Raw genomic sequence first — 20,403 nt, 5'->3', positions numbered from 1 at the left:
AAAAAAAGGAAAGATTCTCTTTTTGCTGACTTAAAAAGATTGAAACACACAAGTTTAGAACTAAGAAAAAATTATATTTCTGTTTTATTTTACTTTATTTTATTTAATAGAAAAAAGAGCGTAGACAGAGGTGCTTCCCTTTTCACAAAAATGCAGGAGAAAATTCAACATTACATTGCCTCCTGCCCTGCTATGCTACTCTTTCTGAGGCCACTGGGAGAGATATATACGCTTATAAATACTGAAGAAGCTGTTCCCATAGCAAATGTTAAGTGTTTAAAAGCTCTGAATTTCTTTCTAGTAGTATTCTTCTCCTATGCTCCTATCCTTCTCACGTAAACAGCATGGAGAAGTGAACTGGATAATGCCACCAAGAGAAAATTAATTGAGTTTGATGAGCTCAACCCTGTACCTGGGGTGGTTTTGAGATACAAACAACTTAAAAACTATTGGGAAAGCACTGGAATAAAGGTCACTGTCCAGTTTCATTCGCACAGTGCTCAAACTTGAATGCTGTGCTCTGTTAGGCAAACAAAAATTCCAAGTGAGTCCACAGAACACCTCCACTGATATCTGGTCACTGCTGCATATACCCCTTCTGATTTTTCTTATGTTGAATGGCAGTCTGGCTCACATAGACTTTTAATGCCTAGTTCACACCATGGACAAAACATAACATTAATTCTTGAGAAATGAGGATTGTAGAGATAGCTGGGAATTAAACTATTGACTCATCAAACATAAACCAGTCATTCCAAAAAGTATATCAGGCTCTGATCCCAGATATGCTAATGTAGCTACATTTACAGTGACAAATTAGCAAGATGCTGACACAGAAAAAGTGCCAAAGTGACAGGTATTTAAACAACCCTGGTGAAGATTAATGCAGAAAATAAACAGATTTTTAAAAGCTTTTCGAAATTTAAAATCTCAAATTTTCACAGCATGTATATAAACTATTCTATGATTCTATAAACTGTTTGAAAGCAAAACACAAAAAGAGTTCATATTAATTCATACAGGTGAAGGAAATCCATAAGTTTGCCTTTAAAACTGTAAAAAGACAATTTAAATGAGCACTTACTTTTGGTATATTTGAAATTTGTACTGTGTTGCCTAAGTACATGTATGTCTACAGCAAAGGAGAGAATAATGCCACGGGTTTTATACAGGGTGCATACAAAATCTGATTAGCTACGTCAGTTTTGATTAACAATTAGGCATGCAAATATGTCTAAACTATTCATTCTCTGACATTTTTTTCACATTTGTCTCACTCTAATACCATGCTTTTTGCCATCTGCTCTTCTACCTCTACATACCATTCTAGCTATATGACATACCATTCGATGTAGAGACTATATTTTACTAAAATTTTAGTACTGTGCATAATATTTAGTGTCTTTATCCTCAGTAGAGGAGAAAGGAGCACCTTCCTACCACAAAGCAACTGAAAAGCAATGAATTATTCTTATAAGAAGACATATTTGCCAAGAAAGTTCACAAATACTGTGTTCTTTCAAATAGCCTGGAGATTTCTGAATCAATTCACATTGCAGAAACAGTAACAATGAGGTGAAATTACATTCCTAAATCTTTGTGAAATATTTCCTTTTCCCTCTAACGTGCAGTTCTGTCTCAGCAAAGGAACTCTTATGAGAACTATCCCTGCCTCCCTTCTTCCCTCCCTGCCTCCTTCTCTCCTTCCTTCCATCCTTCCTTCCTATCTTTTTACCCTTCCTTCAAACTACCCAAACGTGTCCCATCTCTCCTCCTAAAACTATAGCTCCATCTGTGGTGCTGTAACCAAGGAGAAAAGCCTGACTGGAGTCCAGGATACACTAACCCTGTCACTGGGGCACACTAATGCTCTTTACCACTCTGAGTTGAAGTTGTCTCAGTGTGCAGGTAAGCCCATATCTGTCTGGGCAGATACCCGCCCATGTAGCCACCTCCTGACAACTCAGGCACCTCAGAGCACCCCACAACTGAGTCAGTACACTCAGCATGCAGCAGACATGCTGTGGGCATAGGTCTGCGAGGGAATACTCTGCCATGTTGGCAGCACCCCCCTCAGGGTGCCCCTCTGCCACAGAGCAGCATAAACCACTGTTTAGAGCAGTGTTGACTATGTCCTATGCCTAGCCAGCTGTACAGCCAGACCAGAATGAGTAGAGGCAGTTCTTCTCATTCCGCAGCTCCTTGCAAAGCAACTAGCTAACAGAGATGGGAAATTTATTGGTGCATCTTCCCACAATCCTGTGTCCACCCCCACAGCCAGAGCTGTAGTCTAAGCAAGCCTAATTTAACCCATGAGAGAAGAACCTGTGGGGAAAACCAGACTGACCATGACCACGCAACTGCCTGAGAAAGAGTGAAGTGTAACTTGCAGGAAATGTGTATTTCACTGAGGGGAAGATGGCACTTGACCAGAAGGGACAGCTTACGTTTATTTGCTGAGAGCTGGGACTTATACTGGCCTCGAACCAGCCGGCAGGTGGTCCCATCACCATTGCAGACCCCACAGTTGTCTTCCTTGACAGCACTTCCCAGCTGGTGGTCACAGCCAACGATCTGGCAAGAAAGAAAGATGTGCAGTTCAACGTGAGCACCTACTGACTGACTGCTCGAGCCATCTCTGCAACTACTTGCCACTAAACTCTCTAGGCATCTTTGGGTGGCTGTAAAGTGCCTTAGCAATGAAAGAGGCTGAGCGAATCTGGCTGGGAGTTTGAACTGAGCTCAGATGTGAGGTAGCGAGCAGGTTAGTACTCAATGGCTTTTGCAGTCCAGAGAAAGAGTATTGTTTGAGATTGTTTTTTAGGGCATTGTGAACATTTATTGGACAGACACAAAAAAAAATTCATTTATTATAGTTTCAAAACGAAAAATGCTTGAGATAAATAACAGATATAGAGTGGACAGATAAAAATAAAGAGCAGCACAGATAAATGGCAACATGGCTGAGATCTCAGTGAAATTTTACCTGCTCTGCAGTTAGGAAAATCATGTGGTTTTAATTATGTTTGACAATAATCTTATTCCACGCTATCACTGCCTGTGTTCTGACATTGTTAAAGGTATGATAAATAGGAAAGAATGGTTAAAACAAAGAACTGAAAGTCAGAAGTGCAATTATCTGCTCTGAAACTGGTTTTATGCTTATATGCATATTGTTCAGTTCAAAACTTAAAAAGTTGAATGGATGAACTAGGCTTCCCAGTTTGCAAAAAATACAGTTCTAAGGAGAATAAAATATAAATTTATAATTAAATTAATTTAAAATTAAAGAAATTGAATATACATTTATCATATTACTAAATGCAGGCCTTTTGTTTGAACTTAGGTTTCTGTATTGAAGTTATGAATTTTGCACATAATTGAAAACCAAGAAATTCAGCAAGTTGAGATAATGTTATAATTATTTACATATACACTGGAAAATAAAAGGCTTTCTAACATTCTGGCATACACAGTAAGTAATGAAAAAATATTTGCGTATAAATTCTGCTTCTGAGGAGTTTGCTCTAGGACTCTAAGCCAAAGTATATATTAAGACAGGGAATTTTAAATGAAGTGCCTATTTCAGCTTTAGTTTTCCTGCATCTGTGCGTTTCAGTTAAATCAGAGAGTTGAGTCCTACAAACTTATAAGAACAAATAGAATACTTACTATGCAGAGTCATAAAACCTGCATGTGTAACTTGCCTACTTAAATACTGAGACCAATATTACTTATTTGTGCAAATCTAGCATGCAGAGCTGCACACCTCTGCTAGGGTGAGACGTACTTCTGAGTTTGACACTTGCTGTTCACTTGCCTGTGAAAATGTAGGCTTGGATTAATACCCAGTGTTTACTTTTAGCAATTTAATACCCATTTCTAACATCATTATTTTACTAGTGGCACAATAGCCCTTTCTTTGGTTATCTGTTATGTTGATAGTATAATAAATTTAATTTAAATCATTATAGGTTTAGTCTCAGGCGCGATGAAAGCTATCATCAAAATTCTTCAACTTTATCCACTTCTACTGGGTCAGAACTGGGTCAGTCTTCAATGCTTCTGCATTATAGTATAGTGTCTCCAGGGGAATTAATGAGGGTGAATGGACTAATGGTCATGCATAAATGATACATTTCCCTGAAAACCTAGTCATATCAAGACTCCAAGAGACATTTTATCATATCAGAAATAGCACTACAATAATGGTTAGATAGCTGAAGCAAAGTTAAGATTATCCTGACTGTGAGTACTCCATACAGAGCTTCCAAGTACAGATACATAAATTACATCAGTGATACCATGTAAAACTTAGGTCTGTTTTTTTCTGAATAAGAATACCCCTACAGAAGCTGGTATACAGAGACTGGTTGGCTTTAAAATTTATGAATATCCTTGTATAGACAAGACGTGAATAAAAAGTCACCTGCATGATTTGAAAACTCTATGACATAATACCTATAAATCAGCTTTATTTCCTTCAGCATATTACAGCTTACTAGCACCCACAGTGAGAAAGGTCTTGCTGAGGCACCAAGGCATCAGAGGAAAGGCTGGAATTCCCTTTCATATCTGCTCATAACATATTTTATGTTCACTAAGCAATTTAGTCTAGAGTTGTACACAAATCTGTATGCCTTTGCCTATTTTGAAAAAAACATATGAACTGCCTGGATACAAAAAGGGCTGAATCTTAAATCCAGGTATGAGGCCACCAATTTCAAAGCCAGCCTTCACTAGTTTAAAGCCTTTTTAACTTTATGAATCATCAGCTAACATGTTGCCATAAGCTGTAGTCTGATTAAAGTTAACTTATAAATCGAGTAATTTGAAGCTAAGTCACAACTTGTGGAGGAAACTGCCAGGAAAGTCTCAGGTGTGAAAGGAAGTTATATTGAGGTTCATTGCTCATTTTGAGTTGGACACTTATTGCCAGTGTACAGTATAAAAATATTTCTTTTGCTGAAATGGAAAAATGAGCAAAATGAAGACCTCTAATGAACACCAAAACTTGAGTGGTATGAACAAAGTATGTTTTAATCTTCCTGTACTTGGTAGTCTCTCAGATCATTTTATCCTATTAGAAATTTTGATGAAATTAATTAAATTTCCTATTTCTCCCCAAGGTTTCTGCAGAGCTTTTTTCTCTTTTTTGTTAAAAATAAAATCCTTATGAATGATTAATCAACTCCTAAATAAACAATGTTTCCAAGATCACTGGTGTTTTTTTTTCTTTTCTTCACTACCTAGGGAAATATTTCTTCCATCTTTTAGGGGTAACTACATTTAGTAAAAGGCTGCTAGTGTTTGCAATGGAGTCACTGATTCTTTAAAATGAAAATCCCTGCTCTAAATCTCTTATATTACCTTGTAGTAGCTCTCACTTGGAAACATTATGTAGGACGGACCCTTATGAAAGTAAAAGATCAGAAAAGGAAATATAAAAGTGCTCCTGAAAAAAAATAGTTATGAGAATAGTAACTTCCGTCTCTATGAGCAGAAGAAATGTGTTTTTCTGAGTTCAGAATATATAATTTCCATTATATTATTTTCCCTCTCCTTCAAGGCTGTAGAGAACTGCTTCAGAAGATTAATATATGGGTGAAAATATGTCACCATCACCCCAGAAATATGCACAGAGTTAGCAAGGAGCAGGAAGGCAGAATTTTTTCTTTCAGCATTCACCTGAAAAATGCATGAAACATAGGAAGGAATTTTTAGATTTTCCGTATTTTGGAATGCCTGTTACCAGGGATGCTGAAGATGTGACACTCTAGGGGAGACCCAGCCATCAGGAAAAGTAGATTTGCTTATGTTGCAGAGGTAGGAAAGCCTGCTGAGACTCTAACCCATGGGCATACTCATCTGACTGGGGGGTGCTTAAGGACTCGTCATGAAAGTAAGCACCACAGAAGGAAATGTTTCATCAGTTTGCTAAGCAAAGGAGTGAATAGGGATATTGTATCTCTAATGTGCAGCTCAGAGTAAAGGTTTGGTGGACACAATTTGAAACAAAATAGTGACATCTTTGAATCAGAGGTCTGGGGAATATTTCACTCTCTGTAAAGCTTTGAAATGTCAACTCCTCATCTTGGTTTGAAACTAGAACCAGTGTTGAAATTCTGAAGTTTCTGTGGGATGGAAACTTCCTTTTCCAATGCATTCTTGTCCTGATCTTAATTTATCCTGCAGGGCTTAGGGAGATGAAGTCTTTTTCAATCCATAAAGGGCTGGGAAGGAAGCCCCCAACAGGAACAAAAAATGGATTACTGCAACAAATTGTGCCTAGAAATGTTCTTAAGTAAGCAGTTTTATACTCATTTCTATTGCCTGTTAAGCCTCCTCCCCTTAAAGCAGGCTAATTGAGCACAGACTTTCCACACTGAGACCTTTAGAGTTTCAAACTGCTGAAGTGCGGTCAGAGGCTTGACCTGCAGATTGTTACCACACAAAACATCAGAAGCAGCTTCACTAAGTTCCCTGACAATCTAATCGAAACCCCATTAACATCTAGAAAATGCACAATAGGCTTTGGATGGAGCTCTTGCATATTTCTAAAGCTGTGCCTGTGAAGCTTGTTGCTGTTGTGGGTAAAGGCCCTTACAATAGTAAAGGAAGATCATGCAGAGCTCTGGAGATCTCTCAGTATATGGAAGATGTCACACATCCAGTACCATGAAATCAAAGGTAAGTACCAGCTCCCTCACTTTCTTTATCCTCTCTAGAATGACCTGATTTTTTTTATTCTTCTTACTGGTTTAGCATAAAAAGTTGGTAACAAAAGCCAAAATAATAGCAGCTAATCACTGCTTGGCCAAGCCTGAATTGTTTTCTGGCATTATATGCTACAGTTCTGCTCAGAGGTAAAGATTCCATACTACATTTTAGGCTGAAATCCCACACTTCAAGCTGACTGTGATTCCGACCTCCAAAAACACTTTTACTCCACTAGCAGCCAGTGAGTTGGGAAAACAGAAAAATAGGGACATTCCTGACTGTGACATACATTTGCAAAATAATCTTTACAGGACACTGCAAGAAAAAAGACGTTCGTCAAGTTAACAAAGCAGCTGTTCATGTATAGTTTAAAAACATTAAGTTAAAAGTCTCACAACAGGAGTTGGAACTAACTTACTGAGTGCGTGCATGAATGTTATGTATGTATGTGTTCCCCTTGAACTCTGGCTCAGTTTAGCAGATTTTTCCAGAAATAAAACTGGACCAGCAATGACAGGTTTTGCTTCAGCCCTGCTAGCCTAGAAATGCCCTGAAGTAAGAAGTTTTCATAATAATTTCTATTCAGTATTAAGAAACTCTGGGCAGGAAATAATGTAATAAAGCAAGCTTGCAAATCTAGCCAATTATAAATAAATCTCTCTGGTTTTCAAAGGGCACGTCTGCAGTTCAAACAGAAGAAATTCTGAGAATCCGAAGAAAACAAAGTTGCTCTTCACACATATACCAATCTGGGGCTCAATCTGGAACTTGTGTTGATTGCCACTACTCAACTGAAGAAAGTTTTGGATCAGAGCCACTGTTTCAACTGGGTCCAAATCCTGTTTTATAATCAGGACGAATTACTGTTGTACACTTAAATTACTGTGGAGAGAACAGCTATGAGCTGTACAGCAAACTGGAATTGGATTGGTGTCTGTGATGAAAGGACTCGCAACTCCTGCTGAAGTGATATCTGCCCTTCAATTCACTGACACCTTATGACGAGAGTTCACAGCCTCAGTATTTTTTTGGCACAGCCTACTGACATTGTTCCGTGACAGGCAGTCATGTGCAGCTGGGCAGGACCCTCCTATGTCCCAAGGAATTTAGTTAAAAGCACACCATAGTCAGCAATTGTAATTGAAGACCATAAGATGATTTTTACAATGTCAAGGCAATTTGCGACTGTGCTGTTAACAGTAGCCCCAGTGACATATGCAATCAATGTACTCACTTGGCACTTAAGCCAAACAAAACCTGCAACCATTTCAGGCAGTGTAAACAAATTTCAGTCACTGATAAGTAGCCTAATTGTTAAACAGAACGACTGGAGTGACAGAGATCCACCTTCCAACACACTGTGTGGCTGGCCAGCTCAGTGATTTGTCTTTGCTTGTTGCCTTATGTACCACTGATCCACTGGAAATGCAGATCCTGCTTGGTATCTGCCCCATACCCAATATTCCCAGCTAGACAGGGTTGTCTGCTACTACTGTTTTTAAACCCAGACAAAAACCCTCATGGAGGCTCACACAGTACTTTAAGAATCAGTGTTTCGGACAAAGTTCTAGAACCAAACTGCGAACGCCCAGCAGCAGAAGGAACTCAAGAGAAATTCCTCAGAATTTCTCAGGTTTTCCTCAGAGAAAAGGGTAACTGTAACCTCATTCTGAAACAACCCTTAATTTAAAAAGAAACAAATAAACTTAAAAGCTACAACTTTTAAATGAGGATTTGTAGAGGCATTAAAATTTTGGATGTGGAAAAAATGCAAGTCTTATCCTTATATGCAAATTTTGACAGAAGGAATCTTCTTACTTAAAAAAGATTGATTTTTTTTTTCAGATTCAGTCATACATAACCAACCAATTTATTGTTTGGGCCAACACAGGAGCCCACAGATGTGGAAACAAAGCCATACCTATTTCACTCTCTGATGATATAGGAATCAAAAGGCTGCTGTTCTGTAAGGAGCAACATTTAAACAGAATTAAATTTCAAGAGTTTATAAACAGATGACAAGAGGAAAAAAAGAGGCTTTTGTGATTATTTATATTCACCTATCCAATTCACAGTTTTATTTGGTTTTGTCTGGATTTGTGTTCACATGTCCATATTCTGTCAGAGTAAGAAAAAGTTTCTGCTTTATTCTTGTGTGTTGTGATTGAAAGAAACCAAAAATCCCTCATTTCTTTAGTCAGTGCTCTATAGCAGGTTTTTATTGAAATGCTTGATTTTCTCATAAAGTCACACATACTGTCTAAACAGATCACTTACTTAGCATTGCCAGGGAAAAGATTTGCTAGGTTTTGTAGAATATGAAAATATTACAACAGAGGGTGATTGCAAAAGCCATTATAAGTCAAAACTCATCAAGGCAGCTCTCACTCAGCTCCCTCAGAACAATGTGCTTGAGAAAGCAAAAGTAAAGTTAATGAAGTCTGCCCTCTAGACCCATCCTCTTAAATGATGAAGCACTAGACTGTAAAAGCGTTTAATTGGCACTTGTGACACATTATATTTGACTATGATTCTTTGTTAGCTCTGGTAACTTCATGACATGCTTGATACTGCCACTCAGACCTCTCTTGTGTTGGGTGTACGAGCTTCCTTCTCTCAGACAGGCTTCTTTTGTTGACAGGAGCCTGTCCTCTGTCGGCTGGATCAATGGGGATGCAGCTGCAGTGCTTTCCTACTAACAGTGCCAGCACAGACTTGCTGGTAATTCAGGGCAGTCACATAATCTGTGTTATCAAGGAACAGACTTCACCCACAGCTCAAATACTTGAGAGAGACTGCATGTCCCCAGCCCCCTGCTGAAACTGCTTAGTCTGTGTGGTATTCTAACCAGTGTAAGAGGAATGCATGCGGGCTCGATGAGAAGACACTTGGGATGACAGGGGAAACTAGTTAAAATGCCTGTGGCCCCCATGCTCTGGATTTGCACACTAATTGAAAGCTTTGCCACAGTCTTCAGTGAGAACAACACATCTATTTGGGGCATGGGGGGACACTCTTAAAATGCCCAGCCAAGTGTGGACACGCTAACATCTTGCAGCACTAAATTCTCTGTGCCACTCAACATACCTTAGATTTTTCGGTGTGCTAAGGAAACACATGTACACAGAGGACTTCATGGTAACTGTAAAAGAGCTCTCTTGAGTGTCCAAACTGCTCTTTGGAATATCTTCTTTTTGCTAAGCTCCCAAATCACAATGTGCTTCCCACCCCAGCAAAGGGAGGTGCTCTGTGTGCTGCTGGTCAAAGGCATACCTACAATAGACAGTTTGTCTACTTGGGAGTAACAGCAGGTATTGTTTCTGCTGAAAGACTAGGACAAATATCTGTTCAGTGGTGCCAATCTCCTTGGTACCATAAAGCAGAAAAATAATGGCTCCGAGCAGGGGAGTGGAGGTCTAATAATGCAAATACAGATTCTTTCATACAACAGACATATCCCTGTTTCCTCACCACTGTCTGACACAAAAATGTTGGTACCTGGCACGAAGATAGCAATTTAAACATTTGTCTATTACACTTATGTGTCATAATGTCTTCCACCCCACTCCTTTCTGTGTGATGGAAAGATATGGTGGGGGTAATGCTATTTCTTTCATTGCATTACAATGATACTCATCAACAAGAAAACAAAATAAAAATTTATTATTCACAGAATATGAGATAGAAGAGGATGGAGAGTATTAGACAAAAAGTTGAAACAGCAGTTCAGCTGTTCAGCTTGACACAGTTTGAAAGGACCTGACCATCAGAAATCAAGAATTCAGTACTTTCTGAAATGTTATGTCCCCAGAAGGCATCAAGGTTTCAATACACTCTAAAAAAAAAAAAAAGAATAACTCTTTTTGAGTATTTAGGCCAAGAAGCTTGATGAAGACATCAGAAACTGAAAAGCTACTTTAATCATAATGCCAAAGGGCTGGGCTAAATTGAAAGTCAACTTAGAACTCATCCTGTTATAATGCTTTTTACCTGTCTGAAGAAAAGTGGCCACCATCTTTCCTAAATAATAAAGTTATTATTGTATCTCTTGCATTTTTCTTCTGGTGTTTTAGTACTTAAAAAAAGAAAAGCAACAAATAGGAGCCAGAACTAGGTGAACTACAGGAGACTGAAATCCCAGCAACATCTAAATACCTAGTATTTTTTTCCTGTAATGGTTTCCTTTGTTTTAACCTGACTTCAGTCATAGAATCATAGAATCAGAGAATAGTTAGGATTGGAAAGGACCTCAAGATCATCTAGTTCCAACCCCTCTGCCATGGGCAGGGACACCTCACACTAAACCATGCCACCCAAGGCTTTATCCAACCTGGCCTGGAACACTGCCAGGGATGGAACATTCACAACCTCCCCGGGCAACCCATTCCAGTACCTCACCACCCTTAAAGTAAGGAATTTCTTCCTTAGATCCAGTCTAAACCTCTGCTGTTTAAGTTTCAACCCATTACCCCATGTCCTGTCACTACAGTTCCTAATGAATAGTCCCTCCCCGGCATCCCTGTAGGCCCCCTTCAGATACTGGAAGGCTGCTATGAGGTCTCCACGCAGCCTTCTCTTCTCCAGGCTGAACAGCCCCAACTTTCTCAGCCTGTCTTCATATGGGAGGTGCTCCAGTCCCCTGATCATCCTCGTGGCCCTCCTCTGGACATGTTCTAACAGCACCACGTCCTTTTTATGTTGAGGACACCAGAACTGAACACAATACTCCAAGTGAGGTCTCCCGAGAGCAGAGTAGGGGGGCAGGATCACCTCCTTTGACCTGCTGGTCACGCTCCTCTTGATGCAGCCCAGGATACGGTTGGCTTTCTGGGCTGTGAGTGCACACTGAAGCTGGCTCATGTTCATTTTCTCATTGACCAACACCCCCAAGTCCTTCTCCGCAGGACTACCATGAATTTCCTTTTTGCCCAACCTGTACCTGTGCCTGGGATTGCTCTGACCCAGGTGTAGGACCTTGCACTTGTCATGGTTAAACTTCATGAGGTTGGCATCAGCCCACCTCACAAGTGTGTCAAGGTCCCTCTGGATGGCATTTTTTTCCTCTAGCGTATCAACCGAACCACACAGCTTGGTGTCATTGGCAAACTTGCTGAGGGCACACTCAATCCCACTGTCCATGTCATCCACAAAGACGTTAAACAAAACCAGTCCCAACACCGATCCCTGAGGGACACCACTCGTTACTGGTCTCCAGCCAGACATTGACTCTTTGAGTGCAACCATCCAGCCAGTTCTTTATCCACACAGTGGTGCACCTATCAAATGGATGACACTCCAATTTAGAGACAAGGATGTCATGTGGGACAGTGTCGAAGGCTTTGCACAAGTCCAGATAGATGACATCAGCTGCTCCACCCCATCCATCACATTTGTAGCCCTGTCATAGAAGGCCACCAAATTGGTCAGGCAGGATTTTCCCCTAGTAAAGCCATGCTGGCTGTCACCAAGAACCTTGTTGTTTTTCATGTGCTCTAGCATGCCTTCCAAGAGAATCTGCTCCAAGATTTTGCCAGGCACAGAGGTGAGACTGACTGGTCTGTAATTCCCCGGGTCATCCATTTTCCCCTTCTTGAAAATGGGGGTTATAGGGTTATATTTCCCTTTTTCCAGTCATCAGGAACTTCACCTGACTGCCATGATTTTTCAAATAAGATGGCCAGTGATTTTGCAACTTCATTCGCCAGCTCCTTCAGGACCCGCAGATGGATTTCATCAGGGCCCATGGACTTGTGTACGTTCAGGTTCTTAAGATGGTCTTGAACCAGATCCTCTCCTACAGTGGGCTCAAGGTCTAAGTTTTCGCAGTCCCTGCATCTGCCCTCCAAGACTTGGGTGCTGCGGTCAGAGCCTTTGCCAGTGAAGACGAAGGCAAAGAAGCCATTCAGAACCTCAGCCTTCTCCAAGTCCTGTGTAGCCAGTTCTCCCGAAAGCTTCTGGAGGGGGCCTATGTTGTCCCTAGGCTGTTTTTTAGCTGCTACATACCTATAAAATCCTTTGCTGTTATCTTTAACATCCCTAGCCAAGTTTAGCTCCAATTGGGTCTTAGCTTTCCTAACTTGGTCCCTAACTACCCTGACAACATCCCTGTATTCATTCCAGGCTGCCTGTCCTTGCTTCCACCTTTTATAAGCCTCTTTTTTCCTGTAATTTTTCCTCAGCAGCTCCTTATCCATCCAAGGAGGTCTCCTGGCCCTCCTGCTGCACTTCCTTCTGGTCAGGATGCAACACTCCTGAGCTTGTAGCAGGTGAACCTTGAATATTAACCAAGAGCCTTGGGCCCCCTTACACTCAAGGGCTATATCCCATGGAACCTTGCTAAGCAGGTTCCTGAAGGGGCCAAAGTCTGCTCTCTTGAAGCCCAGGGCAGTGAGCTTACTGTACGCTCTTCCCACTGTCTTGAGGACCTCGAATTCGACCATCTCATGATCACTGCATCCAAGACTTCCCTGGAGCGTCACATTTCCAACAAGCCCTTCCCTGTTGGTGAGCACGAGGTCAAGCAGGGCACCTCTCCTCGTCGGCTCCTTTATTGCTTGCAGAAGGAAGTTGTCTTCCACACAATCGAGAAACCTCCTGGATTGCTTGTGCCAGGCCATACCGTCACCCCAACAGATGTCAGGGTGGTTGAAGTCCCCCATGAGAATAAGGGCCTGTGAGCATGAGGCTTTTTTTATTTGTCTGTAGTGTTCTTCATCCACAGGTTCCTCTTGATCAGGCAGTCTGTAACATATCCCCACAGTAATGTGTCCCATCACCGATTTCCCCTTAACCCTGACCCACAAACTTCCTGCTAACTGATCACCTGTCCCCAAGGAGAGTTCCATACTCTCCAGCCTATCTCTAACATAAAGGGCAACTCCCCCTCCCCTCCTACCGGGCCTGTCTTTTCTAAAAAGCCTATAACCTTCCATTCCAACACTCCAGTCAAAGGAGCCATCCCACCATGTTTTGGTGATGCCTATTATATCATAGCCCTGTAGATGTGCCCACATCTCTAATTCCTCTTGTTTATTCCCCATGCTACTGGCATTTGTATAGAGGCATCTGATCCGAGCTCCAAATGAAGCCGGCTCAGTGGCTGGAGTGGCTAGAATATTACTACATTGCTCAGAGTATTTATTATAGGTGCTAGCAACTGACCGGGTATGTTGGGATGGAATGATGCTCCCCTCCCCCAACATAGCCTTGGTAGAAGAAAAAGATCATTCTTAGAAGCTGTCATGGGAGATTAAACGCCTTTGAAAATGAATACACATTGGTAGAAACACAAATGATGCTTGTTTGTAGAGAATTAACAGAATAAAGGCATTTGATTCTCTACTTTGCCATCAAACAGGCAAATGACAGGCAATTTCAGTCCTCCTGTGTGAATGTAAAACAGCAACACAGGTAAAAATCTCCTTCTAGAAGTTTCTGACAGAGTTTTCACTGTTATATAATATGACAAATTAAAGTGCTGGAAGTGGGATCTTGTCAAAATAAGCATGTGATGCTCAGTGTTACTGGTGGCAAGCACAGATAAGAACAGTCTTGAATATTACAGCAATGAGTGTTGCAGGGTGGAGTAATGTAGGCCAGTTGCTTCCAGAACTTCAGATAGAGTGGGAAAGACTTCCTGCCTTCTCTTTCCTCAAAACTGGAGTTGACCTGAACGGTGCAAGGAGGTCATGCAAATAAATCATCTCCCAGGCTAAGCAATGACTAGGAATGGCCATAGGCCTAGGCCAATTTCTGCAGCAGTGCTCCAGGCACATCCCACAGAGACGTCTGAGGACCAAGGCACTTTCATGGGACTTTAAGAGCCTGCTGAGGTGGAAACCTAGTCTATGTTCTTTAAAATATGTATTTTACTTGTATCAAGCAAGTTCTCTCTGCTAGTGAGTACAAAAGCCACACACTGAACACAGGTTTAAGTGACACTGTAACCTGATTAGTTGTATATTTTGGGCTGAGCTGTAAACAGGAAAGGATCCATACAACAATGCTTATAAACAGAAGGGACAAGAGAAACTATCCATGCTGAAATCATGATAGACAGACAATATAGCACAGTCAACTATTTAAAGGAGAGAGGATTTTTCCCACTCTTCTGACATTATGCACCAGCCAGTGTGGCTTTTATTTCTCATGAAATAAAACTGGAAGCACACACGTGTGTATATATAGACATATAAGTATATATATGTATATAACATAATAATTTGGTAACTACACAGTGACAAAAATCACTTAACAAAATATATCTTCACTGCAGAAAAGTTTGCATTAAAAATATTTTTAGAATTGGTGATTCTCAACTGACAATCAATTTCTTTACCTATCACAGATTTATAACAACACACACAAATAAGTAATACCAACATAGTAAGCAACAAAACTTAAAGCTAAGATTTGAAAAAAGCCCATGTTTTATTGTGAACAAGCTGCACGAAACTATCTGGCAAAATATTCAATGCATTCACTGCCTCAGCTTGATACAAACAATAGCTTTCGAAATTCAGCTGAGTATTGTTGGCTACAATTCTATCGCCATGCTGACTTCAAAGACAATGCTGTAGCAAGCCATTGCACCTTATGAAATCATCCTTTCTCTTTTTTTTTTTTTTTTAGATCACTGATTTTCATGCTCTGTCCATAATATACTGGGGTCCATAGACTGACTGCTTTTGCTACAAGTACTTTTCACTCTCTGTAAAAATTTGCTAAGGAAACTAAGTTTATTACTAACTGACTTGAACCGACTATGCAGTTCAATCTTTAAGAACTGATAAATCAGAGAAGTTAAAAAGTACCTCTAGTAGTGTTTGGTAGTAGATGTGTAAAGAGAAATATAATATTATCATAAATAGGAGACATTAAGATAGGCATTTCTGGTATACATCTGTGTTTAACTAGCAACCCGTAAAATTGAAAGAATGCAATAGAGAAAGATGGACAGTCTTGGAAGAAGAAACAAAAGTGTTTTCTCCATTCCTGAACTACCTTTTTGTAGTAGCAAACTTACTTAAAGATCTCAGAAATGACCAACTTTTTCATCGTTGGATCTAATCCTGCTATTAGAGCTATAATTAGAGTGGGTCATTAAGCAATCCAGAATTTAGGGAAACTTGTGCACTTGGCTGAGGTCAAGAGGTCTAGATGATTGTTTTCTTCAGATCACAAGTGAGATTAGCCCCTGTAACTGTCTACTCTGATTCATTTACTGCAGGACTGCTTCTGGCTCAGAACAGAAAATCAAAGAGAAGAAACAGGGAGAAAGACTTCTAAAGGTATAAAAAGTGGCTGAAAATACAATAGAAGGCCAAAACCACATCAAGTCTACATAGATGGGAAAGAGACAGGGCACTAAAACATGAATCTAGATTCAGCCTTTTCTGATTGATATTCGGCTGTGTTCTGTATTAAAAGCAGATGATGCAGATTTCCTTCCCTCCATCAACAGCTACATGTAGTTCAGATGACTAAACTCTGATGCAGATAGGTTCAAAAGAGAAGAAAATATAACTAAAAGCACAAAAGCCATATAGAAACACATTAGGATGCAAATAAATTGGCTGAATGATGAGTAGATTTCCATTCACTCTGTTCAGCAAACAGGGAAGCTGAGGTGTAAAGACATAGCAGCTTACTTAATCCTATGGCAAATCAATAGCAGATTTTCCAGTTTCATAGTTTAGTACTTCATCTTCTGCTGTGTGGTTTGGGACTTCCAGGGAGCAATAATCCTCAAAGATAATGTAATTTCATGGGCTTACAAAACTTATATCCAAACTAGATGCTAACCCATTATTTTTTTATGGTGCTTTCAAATGAGATCTGCTGCTGATAATACAAAACCTGATAACACTTTCCTCAACCTCCCCCTCCACTCCCCCCCAAACAAAAGAAACCAAAACCCAAAAAACCAAAACCACAGAAAGAAACAAGGAAACAGCATAAAATGAGAAAATAACATTTGAATTTGTACACGTCTTCCAAGCAAGACAGAAGTCAACTTAAGAGAATGAAAACAGATAATTAAAATGAAGATGCTAAAATGATACAAGTATGAAGGAGGAGAGTAGGCACATGAGAGAACTGAGGGGGGAAGGTCATGAGGAAAGGCTTTAGGGTAGGGCTTCTGTCCTTACTTGGCACAAGCCACTGATGCACATGTCCAGTGATTCAGTGTAGCATCGGGTCCCATCCAGAACCTTTGGTGCCAGCTCCACAACAAGAGCTGTTCCTTTGGCCTGGCACTTCAGCGAGCATGGGTTGTCCAGGTCATTAGAGACAGGAAGCCATTCATAAAACTGTCCCTGGTACTTGACGTCATTGTGAGCAGAGCACTGCTGGGCACGAAAATCACCTGCTTCTGGTGGACAGTCCTAAAGAAAAGAGGAAAAGATTAGCAGGTATGTTAGGACAGCCAGTCGTAATGAACTGTAGGTGTATTAACCACAGCCCTGACATGCTGTTCCTGAATCTCCACTTGTGCACATATGTGGAGAAATGTGTGTGCACAGCCAGTCTTTTCCAGACAAATTTTCCTCTGCAACTGAAGAGAAAGAAGAGAGAATTACATTATTTGTTTGTTTATTTGAGCATATCTCCTCCCTAGCTTTTGTTTTTCTTTTTTTTTTTTTTTTGCTTCATCAGTTGGTAGAGTAACAAGAACCAAAAAATGTGATACATGTTTGTATTTCTTTAACCTAAGTTTTCATAATTTGAATAACTAGCAACTTACTATTATTTTCCTGGGAGGACTGTTAAAAAGCCCCTTTCTTAATCCTTCAGGAGGTTTGTGAGACATACAAACCCTACTCTGAACTCAGTACACCTGATACAAAAACCAAAGACCACTCATACTGCATAGTTTCTTGTTGATGAGAATGTGAAGCCCTTCTTGTCCCCACTTGCCATTGTTTGGCATTGAAAACCATGAGTCAAGTTCTCAATAGGCTTCAGGCAAAATTAACATGAGTTCTTTTTATTTCCTTTCTATTTTTTGATCCTTGAAGAACAGCGTTTCAAGTTTTCCTGTACAAGCAATCACAAAGACTAGAGATTAATTGTTGTTTTGTTTTTTTTTTTTTTAAAATAACCAGAATTTCTTACACAATTACAGGAATAGAGAAGGTAAGCTTTAGTAAAAGCATTAAAAGAATATGAACTGTGACAAAAATGTAAAAATTGGCAATATGGCTGCCTCAGATTATTGAAGTCCCATAGTCCTCCACCTTGCTGCTGTAAGGAAATCTGCTCCTCAGTGATACCTGGTCAAATATGAGGTGAAATGAATACCTGTTGTAAACTTTGCTTGAGGACTGTAACATTCTTTTTATTTTTAGAGAGTCATAGATGTCTACTATAGACTTGATAGGGAAGTATTTGTATGTATATACAACCACATAACTAGACAATATCCTTTTACAATGCTTGTATTCTATATCCTCAAACTACTTCATCCTATAGACATTCAAGTATTATTAGTGACGACTTCATTCACAGGTTTTCTTATACTCTAAGCTAGGAAAGTCTTGCTGCTACTGAGACAAAATATGTCCTCTGAGATTTAAATAATCACTTCTATTTTTCAGGCCTTTTTCTACACCTTCATTCATTAACACTTTTCTGCTGTTTCTAATAGGGCAGACTATTACAGCTTTCAATACAACTGGCATGGGGGCTGCATAACGTTTTATGATATCAAAGGATTGTTGTTGAGCATTAAAGTCTAAAATAAAACCTGCCTTAACAACTGAGCTTTCAAAGACTCCTTTGGATATAAATTGTCGAAGTCTTGGCTATGAATTTTCCATTTGTATACCTTTGGCTCAAACCCACAATAACCAATCCAGGTTCTCGCTCACCGTGTAGTGGCAATGTGGCTTTAAGCCCAATTTGTATTGTACCATCAGAGCAAATTTTCAGTTAATTTGCCTTATATTTGAATGGGATACAAGCCAAAACCAGTGGGTCAGGCTCCAGTCAGAAGTTCTGCTGTCTAAGTACAAGGTAACAGTGTTCCTGCTACAAAAGGTTAAATGGATAAGGCATAAAAGAGAAACAAATAAATACATAAATAAATCTGGGCTAAATCCTGTCATAGAAGAATATGTATCAAAGAGCAATAATCCTGATTTTTGAGGAGAGCTCACTGATCCTTCTTGAAAGTGGAGGTTGAAAGTACAAGCTCATAACTGGAATTTTAGTGCTGGAGGACTTAGATGACAGACAGGTTTTTAATCATATGTTGCGGAAGATTAAAAAAGAAGAAAGCAAAATAGAAACTGAAAGTATTTCAGTTTGATTTTAAAATCTCTAGGAAAATTTTGAGGCAATCAGGTCCTTTTTCTGATCTGGGCAACCTGTTCACATGAGACAAACTATGGACAGCAGCACAGAGTGAAGAGAACAGAAAATTATGTGGGAAATTCATTATTCCTCTATAGCTATTAACTCAAGGAGAAGTGGTCTTTATGTTCTGCTTTTAAACAGAATGAACAAGACAGTTACATATTGACCCAGTATCTGTTTTAGCTCTATTTTCAAATAGAGAAGGGAACAGACACAGAAGAACAATATGGCCACATTTCCTCCCACAAAATCTTTGGTGCATAACCTTCTCTGATTTTTACTCCCCATAAATGAACACAGTCAGGTCTGTTGGCTTGGCTTAGGCTTGTTGCGGAGATGCAAGCCAATCCTCTTGTTTGGTTCAAGCTTGGCTCTACCTTCAAAACTTCCTGGCTTTCAATAGCTTTATTTTTACAAAGACAGAAAGACCCAGTAAAGCACAAAACCTAAAGAGTTCATAATCCTACTTTGTGCAGTATTCAATACTATGTTTGTTGTATTGGATTTTATTTTTAAATCAAAGAAAGAAAAAAATGTACCGTCAACATAACAAGTTTTCAGGACACGGCAGGTGACCAGGACTGATGTTAAATACTTCCAGTCTTTGATATCATGATCAAAATAAAACAATGGATTTAAATAGTAGACCTTGTGTTTAAAAAAGTTTTCATGTGAAACTTGAAGCCATTCGAAGAATACATTCAAGCAGTCAGAAATGCAGACATGCATACTTCTCTTGGCACGCAGATACGAAAAAGGGTCACAGCCTGGCCTACCACTTTACTCCTGCTGAAATTCCAAGTCCTAGATCTATCTGAAGGCCTTAAATATCCCTTTACCTCAAGAGGAGAACTTTCCTTTCAGTTAAGAGAGCACATGTACTTGCACCTACATCCATAATAGCTGCATAAGACTTTGTAACATATATTTTTTTATACCAATGGACAATATTAAAAAAAGTACCCATCATTAGACACAGGTCACTGAGACTGAAAAAGTAGAAACTGTATAGAACTTAGCACTACTTATTAATTTCTTTCCATGTTTTTTTTTCTCTTTTTAAACTCACAATTTATTGTTTATACTGTATGTCACTAGTGATCAGAACTTCTTTGTGCAATTATATAATGAAAGACAGATATAAGCTTACAATCTATAAATGAATAGTCTAGTTGCTGAAATAACAGATAAGGCAAAGCCAGTGTTTTGTTGCGTATTTGTTCAAGCAGCAAATTTCTATTTTCTACAAAACACTTCGCACGCCTCTATATAAGAGCTTTGCTGTTTTGAGGCATTTTTCCCATGCCTTGTTTCTTCAGTGCT

At 39.6% G+C, this 20,403-nt stretch overlaps 1 protein-coding gene across 1 annotated transcript in view; it reads right to left on the bottom strand.

Annotated features, from left to right (window-relative positions):
- ADAMTSL1 (ADAMTS like 1) overlaps positions 1-20,403 on the bottom strand; it is a 180,661-nt gene that overhangs the window by 120,980 nt on the left and 39,278 nt on the right. The window contains 2 exon segments of the mRNA XM_034072780.1: positions 2,448-2,574; positions 16,872-17,108. Of these exon segments, the coding sequence (XP_033928671.1) occupies positions 2,448-2,574; positions 16,872-17,108 (364 nt within the window).

Source organism: Melopsittacus undulatus, chromosome Z (genome assembly GCF_012275295.1).
Source record: "Melopsittacus undulatus isolate bMelUnd1 chromosome Z, bMelUnd1.mat.Z, whole genome shotgun sequence".
Lineage (NCBI taxonomy): Eukaryota > Metazoa > Chordata > Aves > Psittaciformes > Psittaculidae > Melopsittacus > Melopsittacus undulatus.
This window is presented reverse-complemented; position numbering and strand designations above follow the sequence as displayed.